We start from the raw sequence: 18,232 nt of genomic DNA, 5'->3' as shown, positions 1-18,232 counted from the left end.
ACTGAGATTTGGGAAAATTTTTGTAATCTGTTGTCAGGCAGAAATTTGGCTGTTAAGAGGTCAAAGTTCAACGATTTGACCTTTGAGAACTCTACCAAACTCCTCTGACAATTTTGGGTCTAAACACTTGAAATTTTAGATATAGGTTCCTTGGACATGGATCTAACTTAATAAATTTATTTTAGCCCAAAACAATAAATGTTAAGAGGTCATAATAGGGGTCAAAGTTTTTTAAAAATTTGAGCCCTGCGATCTCTACCAAATTACTCAGACAATTTCTGGTCTAAACATTTAAAATTTTACATAAAGGGTATTCAGAGATAGGGCAAGCTTTTTAATCGGTTTGGGTCGAAAATTTGAGCTATCAATATATAAATGTATGTATGTATGTATGTTTGCATGTCTGCCTAAAACTTTCAACAGAGGCAATGGATTTTCACAAGATCAATATCGTTTTGAAGCTCGACCCTTCAGATGACAAATACCGAAAAATTGGCTAAAAACATGAATTTCTTCACCCTCAATTGGGCACTTTTCAACAGGGAGGAGTCACTTTTTTTTTTTTTTCCGCCAAGAGAGAAAAATTATCCACCCGAGATCGTTTGTTCTAAATCACTGACCATTAGGCTGGTGATGCATTTTAGGGCTTGTGGCCTTTGTAGCCCTTTAATTTATTGATGATGTTAAGATATTTTATACATGTGGTGTTTCCCCTCACAAGATTCCAATGAACAGATTATTCTTCTTACACCCTCTCTTTCCTAGCCATTTGACGTCATGTCCATTGTTAGTACACTGCAGAGACGAGATCATGTTGAATGTACATATTAAGGACATGCGTTGCATGGAAAGAAATTTGAGAATGATACGGTGGATGCATAATGTGAGTCTTAAAGACAGGCTTCTGATGACCTCAAATAAAGATTAAATGCGAACAGTATAGGGAGGTGTGTGCAGAAAAGGAGACTTTGTTGGTTTGGTCACATTGAAAGAAGGAATTAGTTTTTGGTTAATAGATGTAGAATTTAAGTAGCTGGTTGAATTCACATTGAAAGGCCAAGGAAAACACGGAAATAAGTAATAATGGACAAGAGAAATAAAGACCTGTTTAGTTAGGTTAGTTTGAAAGTTAGTTTCTAAAACATGTTCACCATTTGTTAGCATGTAAAATATACGTTAAACCGGTGTTGGTGGTGGTGATTATGGTGATGGTGAATTGCATAGAATTGTTTCTTTTTCTTTTCATTTTATAAAACCTCGCATGAAATACAGTCGTCTTAGATAATCTAGTTTCACCCAAATTCCACTGTGACTGCTCTTGCTGTCTCACCATCTACCTAACACTTAACCCTTATCCTAGAGTGGCTTCCGAGCCTTGGTAAGTGGTGATTTCCCAATTTAAAAAAAAAAAAAAAAAAAAAAAAAAAAATGGCGATTTCTCTAATTCGTGAAATACTTTTCATTGCAGCGGCCTTCAAACAAGTCACCAATGGTTTGGATGGTCTGGAAGCTTCTGCAGGAGCCAGGGAAACTGATTTGGCCTTTCTTAAGGAATTTATGAAAAATGAAAAAATACAAAATCTTGTGCTGGTGAGTATTTACTTTTATTGCATACATTATTTTTATCCAAACCCTTCAATTTTCTGTCAGTCTGTCACGTCAGACTTTGTTTCTGCCAGTCTGTCACATTAGATTTTGTTTTCAATAAATCTGAATACTTTAAATCTAAAAAGTCGAGCTTCATGAAATTTGAGGAGTCTTTTATAACAGCCGTGTGCATATGTTTCGATCATTTCAGCGATTTTTTTTTTATAAATCTATAATTTATAAAATTTATAAAATTTATAATATAAATTTACTGTTTCACCTCAAACAAGGTATTTTGCCACTTGGACGGAAGGGGTTATTATTTGGGATCGTCTCTAATAGGGGACTAAGGGGAGTTGAGCAGTGAGATGTTTATTCAGTCAATGTAATCAAGGAACGGGGAAAAGGAAGGGAATTCCAAAGTCTAGCAACCAGAAAGAAGAAACTACTAGAGTAGAAAGCTTTCCAGCATCTAGGGACCGCAACAGTGAAGGGGTGGGATTTTGTTGCTTGTCGGATTACTTAGGAGTATGTTTGTCAGATGGATGCAATAATTTCATCCAAACACATTCCATTAAAGCCAGGTTTCATAACGTGGACTCCATAGAGCCTTGGAGCTCCGTGAGTGAGGTTGAGGGAATCTAAAAGCCCTTTCTTGAATAGCACTAAATGCTTTATATGGAAAATATAGCTGCAGACATTAAGTCGATCTTTTTTTACTGGAAAGAGACAAGATACATAACTACAGGTGTGGAAAGTTTCAGGATGGTTCATGAAAAAGAAAATAAAGATTAACAAAAAATGCAGCAATTCATGATTAATCAAAAACAAGAAATGTTTGTAAACATTATCATTGGTTAGTGTTAAAATTTGAATTCGATGGTTTTTATTTATTTTAGAAATTATCTTGTTAGTGCTCGGTGAAAAACTATGCCCTGCTCTGAGGCTCCATGATGTCCTGCAGTTTGGGAAACCCTACATTAAAGTACTTGTAAGACGGACAAAGAGATGTAGTTGGCTTGACTCAAGCGTTTTAAGTAATTAAAAAGAAAAAAAAAGAAAAAAAAAAAGGTTTTCTTTGGATGTGTAAATGTAATGTTATGTGCAGTTTAAGTCGCAAAGGAGATCAAGTCAAAGAATAAGAAATAACTCCAACTTGTTTGTCTTTTGTAGTAACATTTATTTCCTCATTTGTACAGTCATGATATCACCCACATGAGCTACGACGTTCTTTCGTTCATGAGTTCTCGAACTTTATCTCGTCTTTCTTGTAATCGTTCTTTCTCTTTTTTTTTTTTTTTTTATAGTCCTTTCTACACTCACCGGTGACATCACCTATACATTTGTTCTGCTGATAAACTTATTTCCTTTTTTTTTTTCTTTTTTTTTTTTTCTTTTTTTTTTTTTCTTTTTTTTTTTTTCTTTTTTTTTTTTTCTTTTTTTTTTTTTTTACTTCCTAATACTTCGAGGTGGTGGGGGCAACGTTAATAGTATCACCCTAAGATTAGTTGCCCTACGTTGGCTAAAGAGACTAATCCCTAACTGTAATCTCAGAACGTATATACCAGGCACTGGACAAAGCGGTGAAGGGTAGAGTGGTAGCTCTAGATATATCTAAGGCTTTTGACAGGGTATGGCATGAGGGTCTTATCAAGAAAATAAGATCATACGGCATCACTGGAAGAATACATAACATAATTAGATCCTTCTTAGATAAGAGAAAAATCCAGGTTGTCCTCGACGGTCGTACATCTAAGCAATATGATATAAATGCGGGAGTGCCTCAGGGGTCTATCCTTGGACCTCTGTTATTCCTAATATTCATAAATGACCTCCCCGACAAAATTGTTTATGAGATGGGTATGTATGCTAACGGCACCATGCTCTATAACAGACACGACAGGAAAACAAATGAACACATGTCTAAAGAAATGACAAAAACACTAGAGGATGACCTCCGATCCATAGTGGAATGGGGACAAAAATGGATGGTCACATTCAATGCTGCCAAGACTAAACTTGTTTCCTTCAATAATTACAAGAAACCTTCCCTACCGCCAATAGCAATGGCCAATGACTTTTTATCTGAAAGTACATCTTTTAAACTCCTTGGCCTAACATTCACAGGAAATAGGAGTTGGAACAATTACATTGAGAACATTGCCAGGACCGCTGCGAGGAAGATGGGTTCTCTCTCCGTGCTAGAAAGCTATTAACGCCTGAAAGTATCCTATACCTCTATAAGGCCACCATTCGCCCATGTATTGAGTATTGTTGTCATATTTGGGCTGGTGCATCTGCCACTAGTCTCTCGCTCCTAGACAAGGTTCAAAAGAGAGTCGCCAATCTGATAGGTCCTGAACTGTCAGCTAAACTTCAGCCTCTGTCACACCGACGAAATGTTGCATCCCTCTGCCTGTACTACAAGTACTTTAACGGTGATTGCTCTGATGAACTGCAAGCACTTGTGCCCCCAGACGTAAATACCCCCGACAAACCCGACAAGCAGCTAAATCCCACCCCTTCACAGTAGAGATCCCTAGATGCAAGAGAGCCTTCTACTCCAGTAGTTTCTTCCCCAGAACAGCTAGACTTTGGTATTCCCTTCTGGGTACCTGCTTCCCTGACTGTACCGACATGCAGAAGTTCAAGTGTAACGTGAACCAACATCTTGCTGCCCAACTTCCTACACAGTACCCCTGATGCCCATGTCCCTGATAGTAGCCCCCTACAACAAAGTGGCAATGTGCCTTGTTTGCAAAAAAAAAAAAATCTACCCATTGCATGGAAAGAAATATGAGAATGATATGATGGATGCATAATGTGAGTCTTAAGGACAGGCTTCTGATGACCTCAAATAAAGATTCAATTTGAACAGTATAGGGAGGTGTGTACAGAAAAGGAGACTTCGTTGGTTTAGTCACATGGACGAGAGAAATAAAGACCTGGTTAGTTAGGTTAGTCTGAAAGTTTTCTTTTCGTTTTATAAAACCCTGCATGTTGTAGCAACAACATTTATTTCCTCATTGGTACAGTTATGATATCACCCATGACGTTCTTTCGTTCATGAAATCTCAAACATTATCTCGTCTTGAAATCGTTCTCTTTCTCTTTTTTTTTTTTTTTTTTATAGTCCTTTCTGCCCTCACCGGTGACTAGTGATGGGACAATTCCAATATTTTTCCTGATTCCGATACAATTCCTGATTCCGATTCTTTATAAATCCTTCAATATTTAAATATAAAATTGTTATTTTGTCCCGATTACCGTAAAAACACATCTTAAATGTGCATATATTTTCTCAAACGTAAAAACACGCTTGCGAGGGGGTGATCTAGAGATTTTAGTCTTATTGGAAGTTTAAATCAATAAATATTTATTATTTCATTATTACAAGCAGTGGAAGATGTTTCTTAAACCAAATTAAAAAAAAATATATATATAATTTAAGGAATCTGTTTTGGCATCGGAAAATACCGATTCGAATACTCCCAAAAGCTCTGATTTTTCCGATTCTGATTAATCGTCCCAACACTACCGGTGACATCACTTTGCATGCATTTATATCCACACATCCGTGCTATGTTACATATTCTGTTTGACAGAATTCAGAAATAGTATTTTCCTTTGTCGATTCATTTGTTTGTTGGGCAGAAGTCGGAGTAGATGATGACCCAACTCAATCAAAAACCCCCAAAAATTAAGATTCTGCTCATTTCTTCATTGGTCGTAGCGTGCAGGTGTTTACTCCCAATACTGAGAACAGCAACGCTCCGGAGCGGAAGATGTGGTACAGCAGCAACGTTGTCACTTCATCAATTTCCATTTCTGCACTTGACATGTCTTTACTTACCGCGTGAAGAGGCAGAGATGACTAGAGGATAATGTATCTTAATGCTGATGCTTCTTGAATTTTAACCAAAACCCCATTAGCATGATAGTTCTGAGACTACAGGGTGGAACGATAAATTTGTCACCCTAAAGAAACCAATGTTACATCTTTATTTTAAAACTTTTATTGAAAAAAAATCTATTTATGTAACTTGATTATGTAGTAGAGCTGACATCTATTCAATGTAGCCAAATTTAGCCTCAATCGCCGCCTTCATACGGGTCCAGAACTGGGAGCATGCCTTTTCCACAAGTGCCAGCAGGAGCTCGGCAAGTACTTGGCGATCCAGCTGGTTTTGGTGTTGTGGGAGGTCATGTTGGTGATGTTCTTGACGTATGACCAAACGAAGTAGTCCAGTGGATTCAGGTCCAGGTAGGAGGGGGGCCAGTTAGAGAAAGGTACAAAGTCGTAGCACTCCTTCTGAAGCCAAATCTGGGGTTCTTTGGACTTGTGGGCAGATGCAGAGTCCTGCTGCCACACCCAGGGTTTGCCGGTGACCATCTGATTGCACCAGGGGATCATCACACTTTTCATCACATTCAAGTACATTTTGGTGTTGACTTTCGAGCCGACTTCAAAGATGTGAGGTGGCATGATGTGGCCCTCACTTGAAACCACACGAAAGACCATAACTGTAACTGGAAACTTTGTTGAGCTGTGCTTCAAGCGTTGAACCATCCGGATTTACATTTTGAGAGTGCTGTTGTCATAATTTGGATCGGTAGAGAGCATGAGTTGTACAACGATGCATCTTCGATCTCGCTCGTTGAACATTTTGTCACTCTCAGATATGATAGAAGGTTATTATTATCACTCTTGGAATTTGTACACAACTGGCCAAATAGTAGATGGTCTGCAATAAAAAAAAAAGGAAACCGGTTTTCATCAAATGGAAATGGAATCATGTCCACTTTTCTAGGGTGACAATTTTATTTCACTATGTAATATTTTGATATCGCCCTACTACTACGATGAGGAAAGGTGAGGGAAGACAAGCATGCAGATTGAATTACACATTAAAAAAAAAAAAAAAAAAAAAACTTTGTTTTGAATCTGAAAGTGAAGCAAAATTGTTATCGTCTGACTTGAATTAGAAATTTGAAATTCCTTAGAAATTGTTCAACACTTAAGAATTTAAGTGCTTCAGAAAGGATGGAGACTCTGTTGCCAATTGTGTAAAATGATTCGTTTGCTCCGTTTATTTCAATCATATCTGATCAAGATTTTAGTCTGAAAAATGAGTTTAATTACAAAAAGTATTAATCCAGCACTGTGGGATAAAGACTAGTGATGGGACGATACCCATATTTTTCCCGATTCCGATGCAATTACCGGTTCTGACTCTTTTGGAACCTCTAAAAGTTATATCTATAGAGTTATTGTTTTTTTTATTGTTTTATTTTAGGGTTACCATAAAAATTTATGTTAATATGTGCATATATTTTTGCAAATGTAAAAATACACTTGAGGGTGAGGGGTATTATAGATTTTACTTTAAAATCAAATGTTTTCCATTATATAATTAGTATCAGCAAAGGAAAAGAAAAGAAAAACAAACAAAAAATAACTATTAAAAGGATCATTATTCGCATGAAAAAATAGGCACAAATTTTTCCAATACCAATTCCGATACAAAAAATTCTGATTTTTTTTTGATTTTTTTTATTTTTATTTATTTATTTTTTTATTCTCGAATCCAGTTCTGATTATTCGTTCCAACACTAATAAGATCCAATGTGTATTTATTTGTCGTCAAACAAAAAAACTAGTAAAAATAAAACTGCTGGACAGAACGATCTCAAGTGTGTAAAGAAAATGGTAGGCAAATAGTAAGTCGGTCAACCCCCTCTCTATCTTAAATGACTTGGGAAAGAAATCGTTTGATCGATTTCTACAATTAATTAATTTTTGTTTTTGTTTTCCTTTTTATATTGCTCGAGTTTTCATTTTTTAAACTTTTCAGTTTTAGATGTTTTTTTTTTTTCTTTTCGTTGAAATGTTATTTATTGAATATGCGAACACTGACAAAGCATACTTTTTTATTCCATCATTTTAAACAGAGCATGTAAACTCGTGCATTTGAATTTGCTACGTTTCTCCATCTCTCCTGACCAATAGCCCAATCTAATACTAAACCAGAAACCGCAATCATATATACGTATCCTCTCGATGTCTTATCCGTTTTGTTCACTCATTCCGTTTTTTCGTTATTTTCCTATTTGTTCATGCTTCTGCTGGCTTCTTCTCAACACTCCTTTATTTCCTTTTTCTATTTGTTGCTTTTATGGACGTTAGGGTTAGCATCACTTATTTAAATTTGTATTTTATATTCTACACTGGTTTCGTAATATAAGATTGGGCTAGTATTTGGGATTGACAGAAGAATTATAAATTCTTTCGGTTATTCATAAGACAATGGAAATGGATAAGAAGTAAGATATAAACAAACTACATATACTTATATACTTTTACCCGACGTTGCCCGGGATTGAATTAGGATCAATGAATGTTTCACACTTTCCAATATTTTTATTGTTATCGAAATCAACAGAATTCCTTATTTTTCAATCAAATCAATTGATTGCCTGCTCTAGTTGCCCACTCCCGATGCATCTGAAGGAAGCTTCACATGCCTCCTCACAATGAATTGGCCTACAATACATTGTAGGCTACATTGCACTGTAGAGAAACTACAGTTGATTTTTTATCAAATTATTTTTATATAATAGTTTGAATTAAACTTTAAAATGCAAAACGTCAGCTATCATTGTTCAGTTGTGCTCTAAACAAAGCTTCATTTTGAAAGCACCCTTGTCTTATCAAAGAAGCTACTGTTGATTTTATATGCTGGGCTCTTTTGCTTGTGCAGTGATAAAACTTCTCAAATGCATTTGTGATGTTTGGTTGTTTCAGAGTTTATGGTGTAAATCCGACTATTCTTTTATTTAATTGTATTTTTTTTTTTTTTTTTTTTTTTTTTTTTTTTTCGATTATCAGAGGCATTTCAATGCAAAACCTCTCTAAGAACATTCCCAAACACAAACTACATTTGTGTGGAAAAAAAAAATCGGTCTAGCCGTTTCGGAGTCCATAAGCAACAAATTCACACTGACAAAGTGTTTTTTTTTATATATAAGTAGCGATAGAATTTGAACGAAATTTTGTAGTCGATAAATGGAGTTTTCAAATAAAAAACAATGGTTTCAACTGATTTTTTTTTTGTCAATTCTAATAAATTACAATGGTAGCTTCCAAATTATGCAGTCGAAATTACCTGACTATTAATGAATAACAACTTTGTGTTAGCATATGAAAAATTGCCGCCATCCTGTTTAAATCGAAACGGAAAATTACCTCCCTTTTGAATTCTCCTGTGTCTTAAGATCGTTTTCATCAAATTCTATTTGTTATTTTCTTTAATAAATAATTTTCTACCTTATCGGTTTTCGAAATTTTTGGATATAATCATCTTAAAAATACGAGGAATACATGGATACCATTGTTTTCATGTGAAATTCAGTTTTACGATTTCTAAAATTTCATCACAATAGTGTAGAAACGCCGATTTTTTTTTTTTTTTTTTTTTTTTTTTTTTTGTTTCGTTTCATTATATACACGCACACACACTAGCAGGTTTTGCATCGATAGCATCCCCCGATACAAAACCTATCTAAGAAAACTACCAGATATATAAAGTACATTTGTATGAAATTTAAAATAAAAAAAATCGGCTTAGCCGTCTCGGAGTCCATGTGTGCGAGTTTGTTCCCTAGGTAGTACCTTTTCTATATAAGTAGATTATATATTTTTATTTTTTGTGATTTTCACCTCAAACAAAACATATTGATACTGAAGCATAAGGATCTACTGTGATAGAGGCCAGATTCATAGAATGTAAAGATTACTGAGCTTATTTAGAACTTTTGTTACCTTAGTTTGCAGTACAATGAGAAGCTGATGTTACTCTGATTGCAAGAGTTAGAATTGGCTAACTAAGTACAAGGAACTTTTGTCATTACTAACCAGCAGAGCGTTACTGTTGTTGGCCAAGGAAAGAGTTGGATTTTCCCTACATTAAAAAAATAACCTTTTGTTTAACTATAACTTTTTGGGGGAGACAAGCAAACAGGAACTGATGCTGTGACACACACACACACACGCACGATTTTGCTTTATATAGTGAGTTTGGTCGTCTATAACAGTAAGAATCTGATTTTCATGACTAAATATTTGGAGTAAAAACTTGAGTGTTTCATTCACTTAAGAAAACTAAAAATACATTGAAAACAATCGTTCATCAAAGGGAACAATAATGAAAACCACTTGAAAATAATCAATCCTGATCGAAAGTACACACAAGTACTTATTATCCATTCTTCTGTTTGAATTAGCTCCCTTTTCCCTCTCCTTCCCTCTTTACCTCATCTGGGAAGTTCCTATAGGCAGGAGAGGGTGTAAGGGGGGAGGAGGAGGAGGAGGAGGAGTGTGCTACTCAAGGTTACCTAGCATTAGCTAACATATGACTGCAGTGGCTAAATGGCTAACGACACTGACTGAAAAACTCGATGTGCCAAGTTCGAATCCAGCTCCTTCCATAGCAACGTTTTCATCAAATCTATATCTGATCTCGTATCTCACCTCCTAAAGAAGAGGTAGATAAAATAACCGCAATATTTTAATATGTAAATTTAGAAGAGTAAAAAATGGAGCTTCGGTTTAGTTTTGGCAGCCTTGTAACTCTTGCTTCTTTCCTATTTTGTTCTTTAGTTCTCATATTCAATGAGTGATGTTCCTGACAAAGGAGGGAAAAAATTGTTTTCTGGGTCAGAATCTATTAATCTAACATTTATAGTCGGCTAGTTTTTGACCTTGAAGCATTATATTTATTTTTGTTTTTAGCCCCCTGTGTCAAATGGCTTGCTGCTTTGTCTAGAACGATTTCTATATAAAAAAAAAAACGCTTATGCAAGACTGTTTAATTTTTACTCACTCTAAGTAGACACTTAGCAAAGGGACATAAGTGATCGACCATAATCGAAGGCAACCTGAAGGTTCTCTTTTCATTAACTGCTATACTGATGTCACTCAACTTACTCTTGATTTCAATTCCATTAATTCATCAAAAAATGAAACAATCTAGCTTCTGTTGTTGTCCAGAAAAAAAGATGGTAACAATTTAAAGAGAGGCGGATACAGTAGTACTTGTCCATATTCACCTTGAATTGTTGCACTGTTGGTGCATTTATTATTCCAATATTCACGGATTCTGAGTTAGAAAGCGGAATTGGCGATTAAATAGTTTCTTGCTTTTGTCCACGTAGACATCTTTCTGACTTATACATGGTGGAACGATAAAATTGTCGCCCTAGAAAAGACGACATGATTCCATTTCTGTTTGATGAAAATCTGTTTTCTTTTTTTTTTTGTTGCAGACCGTCTATTAGTTGGCCAGTTGTGTACAAATCCCAAGAGCGATAGGAGCCTTCTATCATATCTGAAAGTTACACAATGTTCAACGAGTGAGATTGGAGATGCACCACTGCACAGCTTATGCTTTCTACCGATCCAAGTTATGACAACAGGACCATTGTCAGCACCCTCAAAATACATTGCTGGATTGCCATGAATAATAGGGACGTGCCCAGAGTGATGAGAACAAAATTTCCGGCCACGGTTATGGTCTTTGGTATGGTTTCAAGTGAAGGACACATCATGCCACCTCACATCTTCAAAGTCGGCTTGAAAGTCAACACCAGAGTGTGCCTAGATGTGCTTAAGTGTCATGATTTCCTGGTGCAATTAGTTGGCCGCTGGCAGACCCTGGGTGTGGCAGCAGGACTCGGCACAGGCACATAAGTCCAAAGAAACCCAGGCTTGGCTTCAGAAGAGTGCTACGACTTTGTACCCGTCTCTCACTGATCCCTCTCCTCTCTCGACCTGAATCCGCTGGAATTGTTTTGTTTGGTCAAATGTCAAGAGCATCACCAACATGACCTCCCACACCACGAAAGCCAGCCTGATCACTGCCATCCGCCTGAGCTCTGACCAGCGCTTGTGGAAAAGGCATGCTCTCAGATCTGAACCCGTATTGAGGTGGTGATTGAGGCTGAAGGTGGTTACATTGAATGGATGTTAGCTCTACTACATAATCAAGTTACCAAATTGATTTAAAAAAAAAAAAAAAAATTAGTGTTTTCTTCAGAGTGACACTTATTGTTCGACCCTGTAAGAATAATGTTGAAATAACAGATTTGTTCCTCATTTATGGATCCGTGAAAGACTATTGATGATGAAGGTTGCTAGCAATGTGGTATGGCTTTTGGAGACAAGTATGGCTCAATGGAAAACAGTGCTGACAGCAAACAGAGAGGTACTGGGGCAGGTTGGCATTAAACGTGGAATATTTCAAAGAGATTTGTTATCTCCACTTCTTTTTGTAATGATAATGATGCCAATGAGCATCCTCTTGAAGAGAGAGAAACTGGGGTATAACTTTGGATCTGGTGACAGACGTCTTAACTATCTACTGTTTATGGATGATTTGAAGCTATTCAGTAGAAATGAAAAGGAAATGGGGAGACTGGTAGAGCTCACAGGGACATACCCGGGAGACATCGGGATCGAGTTTGGGATTAGTAAATGTGCGGTGTTGGTGATGAAAAAGGGATGTAAAGGTTCATTCGAATGGAATAGTGCTGCCAAATGGAGAAATTATGAAAGAAATAGAAGATACAGGGTATAAGTATTTGGGAGTGTTGCAGCGTGTAGGCATCATGAACAGAGAAATGAAGGAGAAAGTCAGAAAAGGGTATCTTAGAAGAGTGAAACTAATTGCAAAGTTAAAATTCTATGGAGGGAACCTAATGAAAGCGGTAAATGCATGGGCAGTCAGTGTTTTGAGATACAGTTCGGGAATTTTAGAATGGTCTGACAAGGAGTTTCATGCCATGAATATCAAAACAAGAAAAGTTTTGGCTGTTTCGAATATTCCACATTCGAAGTAGCGTAGCGAAACTGTATCAAGAGGAAAGACGGTGAGAGAGGATTGAAAATTGTAAAAGATTGTGTTAGAACTGAGGAGATGTCATTGAAGGATCATGTGGTTAGAAGTGAGGTCTGGATGCTTAAGGCTGTGGCCAATGAAGTGGAGGTATGTGAAACCAAGACTGATTATGTGAAACGTATGGATAGAGAAAGGACAGATGAACTGGGTAGGAAGAAAATACATGGAAGGTTCTTCCCGGATATAGGCTGATGAAAGATTATGGCAGTGGCTTAGAGCTGGATCTCTGGCACAGAGTACTTAAACTTTTGTTTTTGCAGCACAAGAGCAGGTATTAGGAACACGATTGTTAAAAAAAGTGGTTCTAGGAGAGGAAGTTGCTGCAGAATGCCGGATTTTTGGTGTGAAACATCAATTTGCGCACCTTGCAGTAGGGTGTAGTGGATTAGCCCATAGAGAGCACCGCAAAAGACACAATCGCATGGGACTCCGGATATATTGGGACGTCTGTAAGAAGGTTGGGGTGAAGTGTGCTGGAAAGTTGTTTGAGGAGGTGTCTGATGAAGTGAGAACAAGTGAGGATGGAAATGTAGAAATATGCTGGGAATGCAGCAGATGAAGAACGTTGACATAACCATTGATGACGTGAATGCTAGCATACGAAAGATGACAAACTGGAAGATACCTGGTCCAGATGGAGTGATGGGCTTCTGATTCCAGCAGATACAATACCTTTATTTACCTATAGCTGCTGCCCTGCAAAGGGTCCAAGAGTCGAAAGATGCCCCTGATTGGCCTATTAAGGGAAAGAAGACACTAATTTGGAAAGATCCTGCAAAGGGAACAGATGCCAGCAATTATAGACCAATTACATGTCTACCACTAATGTGGAACCTGTTAACTGGAATATTTGCAGAAAAAATTTATGGACATTTTGTGAGTAATGGTGTTTTCTCTGATGAACAGAAAGGGTGTCGTAAAGGCTCGAAGGGTACCAAGGAGCAATTACTGATCCATTAGGCAGTAATGCAGGATGCAAAGAGGAGTTTTGACCCAATGGGTCTGAGTAATTTTGTATAATTATCTATGCTCCTAAATTTAAAAAAAAATTTTTTTTATTGATATCCATATTAAAAAACCTTTTTTCTGTTAGTATTTATTTTCGAAAGCCAAATATGACACGAGGTCATCTTTAATGTGGGATTAAACCGGCTCCCCCCGAAAGAAGGGGAAAAGGGACACTCTGGTTGGGACCAAAAATAATAGTCTCAGTGTAGAGGGTTTCCTCTCCATTGACTGAGACAAATTATCTTAAGTGTAACATCAGAACAGATACTACACCCTGATCCTGGCTCGAAGGCCAAGAAAGAAAAAAGGCAAGCCTTTTTTTCTTTTTATTTAAAAAGAAAACAACTTTGTTATATATGGGTCGTGGAATTGCATTTATCTGCAAAAGATCTAGCTAATTTGCATATTCTTTTAAAAATTAATTTTAATTAATTCTCTATTAGTTTTTTCGGTTTTCTTATGGGGTGATCATCTTTAGTTAACTATTACGTGTAATTATATTCATGCAGATATTCTACATCATTTATACATGCATAACATTTGCGTAAAAAAGTTATAGTAAACACAAACCTCTTATATACATTTATGTATGTGTATATATATTTGTTTAAAAAAATTTTGCCAACCGAACTCCTCAGTCAGTTTTTGGTCTACAGACATGAAACTTCATATATAGGGTATTCGAACTCATGCAAAACTTTATATTTGGGTTTTAGCTGGGACAAATCGGTAAATTGTAAAATACGCATAAATATTATTTCAAATCCTGCAGCTTTTTTATTTATCATTACATTTTTTAAATTTTCTATTGATTATTACCCAATATAAAGTAATGATTTCAAAAGTTATAGAAAAATGACTTGGGTACCACCCTCTAGAATCGAAACCAGAACGTTTAGTCTTGGTTGTTATTTATCGCTCCAGCCTAGTTACCACCTGAGCTACTGACAGATGGATACAAAAGCTCAGATTTAGCTTCTTTAAGCTATGAATGTTTAATTTTGCGCATGTGCAAAAGTAACAGCAGGAGTAATGTTTTATTCGATTTACCCTGCCAAGGTTAACTATTTTGTTTTCAATTTTGACCCCTTAGCAGCAATTTTTTCCGGCTAAGAGCCAAATCGAAAGTGTTATATGTCCAAATACCCTATATATCAAATTTCAACTCAGACCAAATATTCAGAGGGGATTTTGGTAAACTTTTCAAACACTGACAAGGTCATATATATATATTATTCAATTGGAATTCATTCTTGAAATGAGTATTATTTATTAATTTATTTATTGCGGACTATTATCCTCATCTTTCTTAGTTGTGTCACGACGTTTCATCCAGCTATTCCTCTGGCCTTCGTCAGGTTCCTATCTCTTGTTGCAACAACAACTAAAAAAGATAAGGATAGTAGTCTGCAATAAATAAATTAAGGTGTGTGTGTATGTATATGTATATATCCGTGTGCTAGAACGTTTTCGTCTTAAATTTTATGCAGAATGTAGAAACTATGTATAAATAGCGTAATAGTGAAATGAAACCAAAAATTTAATAATAAACGATGAAAACTGAATAAGTAATTAACGCTCGTTTTTCAAAGGAATATGCAAATTAGTAACTTTCATGTAGTCGCTCACATATATATGACTGAGTATATCAAAAAGTTCGTTTTAATAATTTTTAAATAGAAAAAAGTATGCTTTTAATATTAATGTCTGAGCGAGAAAAAAAAAGAACTCATTATTATAGGTATATAGATAATGTGTGTGCGAAGTTTGCAATTAAAATATAACTACATAATATAATGCTGAAGCTAAAAACCCTAATCATTGTGGAATATGCAACAAAATTATTCTCAACTTTGAAGTTTTAATTCATTGCTCCGGGCAAATGGTGATAATTTCCCAAATTCCAGTTACATATTTTATCGCCTTTTATTTATTCATTCGTTTGCATTCCAATGTAGTGAGTCTTGTTCGGTTTGTTCTTTGCTTGCATTGCTTTCTCTATGCATCAAAGAAAACCCCTCCCCATTTCCCCCTGCACAGACCTCCATTCTTCCATGTCATCAGCTTTTCATGGCCATGATTTTCTATTCTGATATTTCGCGCTCTCCTCCTCTTGTTTTCTGAGGCCCTTCATCACCATCTCACACCTCATCTCTCTTTGTAGAAAATCGTTGATTAATATCAGAAAGGCAACGGTCACACGCAAATGATTTTACGATGTTTGTCGTAACTAAAAGCTTTTCTTCCTCTTTTCTTTCTTTTCGCACGACGGAATCGGGAGACAAAAAATAAAAAACGTTCCGTGATATGGATAAAAAAATATATGCGTTAAACTCTCTCTGTCTCTCTCTCTCTCCCTTTCTTTCTCTCTCTTACCCTCTCGCTCAACCCCTTCTCTCTCTCTCTTACCACACTTCTCTCTCTCTCTTACCACACCTTCTCTCTCTCTCTCTTACCCACCTCTCTCCTCTCCCACCTTCTCTCTCTCTCTTAACACCCTCTCTCTCTCTTACCCACACCTTCTCTCTCTCTCTTACCACACCTTCTCTCTCTCTCTTACCACACCTTCTCTCTCTCTCTCTTACCACAACTTCTCTCTCTCTCTCTTACCACAGCCTTCTCTCTCTCTCTCTCTTACCACACCTTCTCTCTCTCTCTCTTACCACACCTTCTCTCTCTCTCTCTCTTACCACACCTTCTCTCTCTCTCTCTTACCACACCTTCTCTCTCTCTCTTACCACACCTTCTCTCTCTCTCTCTTACCACACCTTCTCTCTCTCTCTCTTACCACACCTTCTCTCTCTCTCTCTTACCACACCTTCTCTCTCTCTCTTACCACACCTTCTCTCTCTCTCTCTTACCACACCTTCTCTCTCTCTTACCACACCTTCTCTCTCTCTTACCACACCTTCTCTCTCTCTTACCACACCTTCTCTCTCTCTTACCACAACCTTCTCTCTCTCTTACCACGCATTCTCTCTCTCTCTCTTACCACACCTTCTCTCTCTCTCTCTCTTACCACACCTTCTCTCTCTCTCTCTCTTAACCCCTCTCTCTCTTACCCTCTCTCTCTTACCCTCTCTCTCTTACCCTTTCTCTCTTACCCTTTCTCTCTTACCCTTTCTCTCTTACCCCCCTCTCTCTCTTACCCCCCTCTCTCTCTTACCCCCCTCTCTCTCTTACCCCCCTTCTCTATCTTACCCCCCCTTCTCTATCTATACCCCCCCTTCTCTATCTTACCCCCCCTTCTCTCTCTTACCCCCTCTCTGTCTCTCTTACCCCCTCTGTCTCTCTCTCTCTCTTACCCCCCTCTGTCTCTCTCTCTCTTACCCCCCTCTGTCTCTCTCTTACCCCCTCTGTCTCTCTCTTACCCCCTCTGTCTCTCTCTTACCCCCCTCTGTCTCTCTCTTACCTCTCTCTCTCTTACCCCCTCTGTCTCTCTCTCTTACCCCCTCTGTCTCTCTCTCTTACCCCTCTGTCTCTCTCTCTTTACCCCTCTGGCTCTTCTCTCTTACCCCCTCTGTCTCTCTCTCTTACCCCCTCTCTCTCTCTCTCACCTCTCTCTCTCTCTCTCTCTACCCTCTCTCTCTCTCTCTCTTACCCCCCTCTCTCTCTCTCTCTCTTACCCCCCCTCTCTCTCTCCTCTTACCCCCCTCTCTCTCTCTTACCCCCTCTCTCTCTCTCTCTCTCTCTCTTACCCCCTCTCTCTCTCTCTCTCTTACCCCCTCTCTCTCTTACCCCCTCTCTCTCTCTTACCCCCTCTCTCTCTCTCTCTTACCCCTCTCTCTCTCTCTCTCTCTCTCTTACCCCCCTCTCTCTCTCTCTCTCTTACCCCCTCTCTCTCTCTCTCTCTTACCCCCTCTCTCTCTCTCTCTTACCCCCTCTCTCTCTCTCTCTTACTCCCTCTCTCTCTCTCTCTCTTACACCCTCTCTCTCTCTCTAACCCCCTCTCTCTCTCTCTCTCTTACCCCTCTCTCTCTCTCTCTCTCTCTTACCCCCTCTCTCTCTCTCTCTTACCCCCTCTCTCTCTCTCTCTTACCCCCTCTCTCTCTCTCTTACCCCCTCTCTCTCTCTCTCTTACCCCCTCTCTCTCTCTCTTACCCCTCTCTCTCTCTCTCTCTTACCCCCTCTCTCTCTCTCTCTCTTACCCCCTCTCTCTCTCTCTCTTACCCCCCTCTCTCTCTCTTACCCCCCTCTCTCTCTCTCTTACCCCCTCACTCTCTCTCTTACCCCCTCACTCTCTCTCTTACCCCCTCACTCTCTCTCTCTCTTACCCCCTCTCTCTCTCTACCCCTCTCTCTCTCTCTCTTACCCCCTCTCTCTCTCTCTCTCTCTTACCCCCTCTCTCTCTCTCTCTTACCCCCTCTCTCTCTCTCTTACCCCCTCTCTCTCTCTCTCTTACCCCCTCTCTCTCTCTCTCTTACCCCCTCTCTCTCTCTCTTACCCCCCCCTCTCTCTCTCTCTCTTACCCCCTCTCTCTCTCTCTCTCTTACCCCCTCTCTCTCTCTCTCTCTCTTACCCCCTCTCTCTCTCTCTCTCTTACCCCCTCTCTCTCTCTCTCTCTCTCTTACCCCTCTCTCTCTCTCTCTCTTACCCCCTCTCTCTCTCTCTCTTACCCCCTCTCTCTCTCTCTCTTACCCCCTCTCTCTCTCTCTCTTACCCCCTCTCTCTCTCTTACCCCC

At 38.3% G+C, this 18,232-nt stretch overlaps 1 protein-coding gene across 6 annotated transcripts in view; it reads left to right on the top strand.

Annotated features, from left to right (window-relative positions):
• The window catches only part of LOC145248075 (protein PALS2-like), a 203,812-nt gene that overhangs the window by 113,201 nt on the left and 72,379 nt on the right, over window positions 1-18,232 (top strand). For all 6 annotated transcript variants that reach the window (XR_013863323.1, XR_013863322.1, XR_013863321.1 and 3 more), the window contains one exon: window positions 1,469-1,590. Coding sequence is in view for 3 of the 6 variants with exons in the window: in XM_080109853.1 (XP_079965979.1) it covers window positions 1,469-1,590 (122 nt within the window). In the remaining 3 variants the exon portion in view is untranslated. The remainder of the gene's footprint in view (window positions 1-1,468; window positions 1,591-18,232) is intronic.

Source organism: Euprymna scolopes, chromosome 26 (assembly GCF_053919585.1).
Source record: "Euprymna scolopes isolate OS-2025 chromosome 26, ASM5391958v1, whole genome shotgun sequence".
NCBI lineage: Eukaryota > Metazoa > Mollusca > Cephalopoda > Sepiida > Sepiolidae > Euprymna > Euprymna scolopes.
The sequence above is the reverse complement of the archived record's forward strand: the minus strand, read 5'-3'. Positions and strand labels throughout refer to the sequence as shown.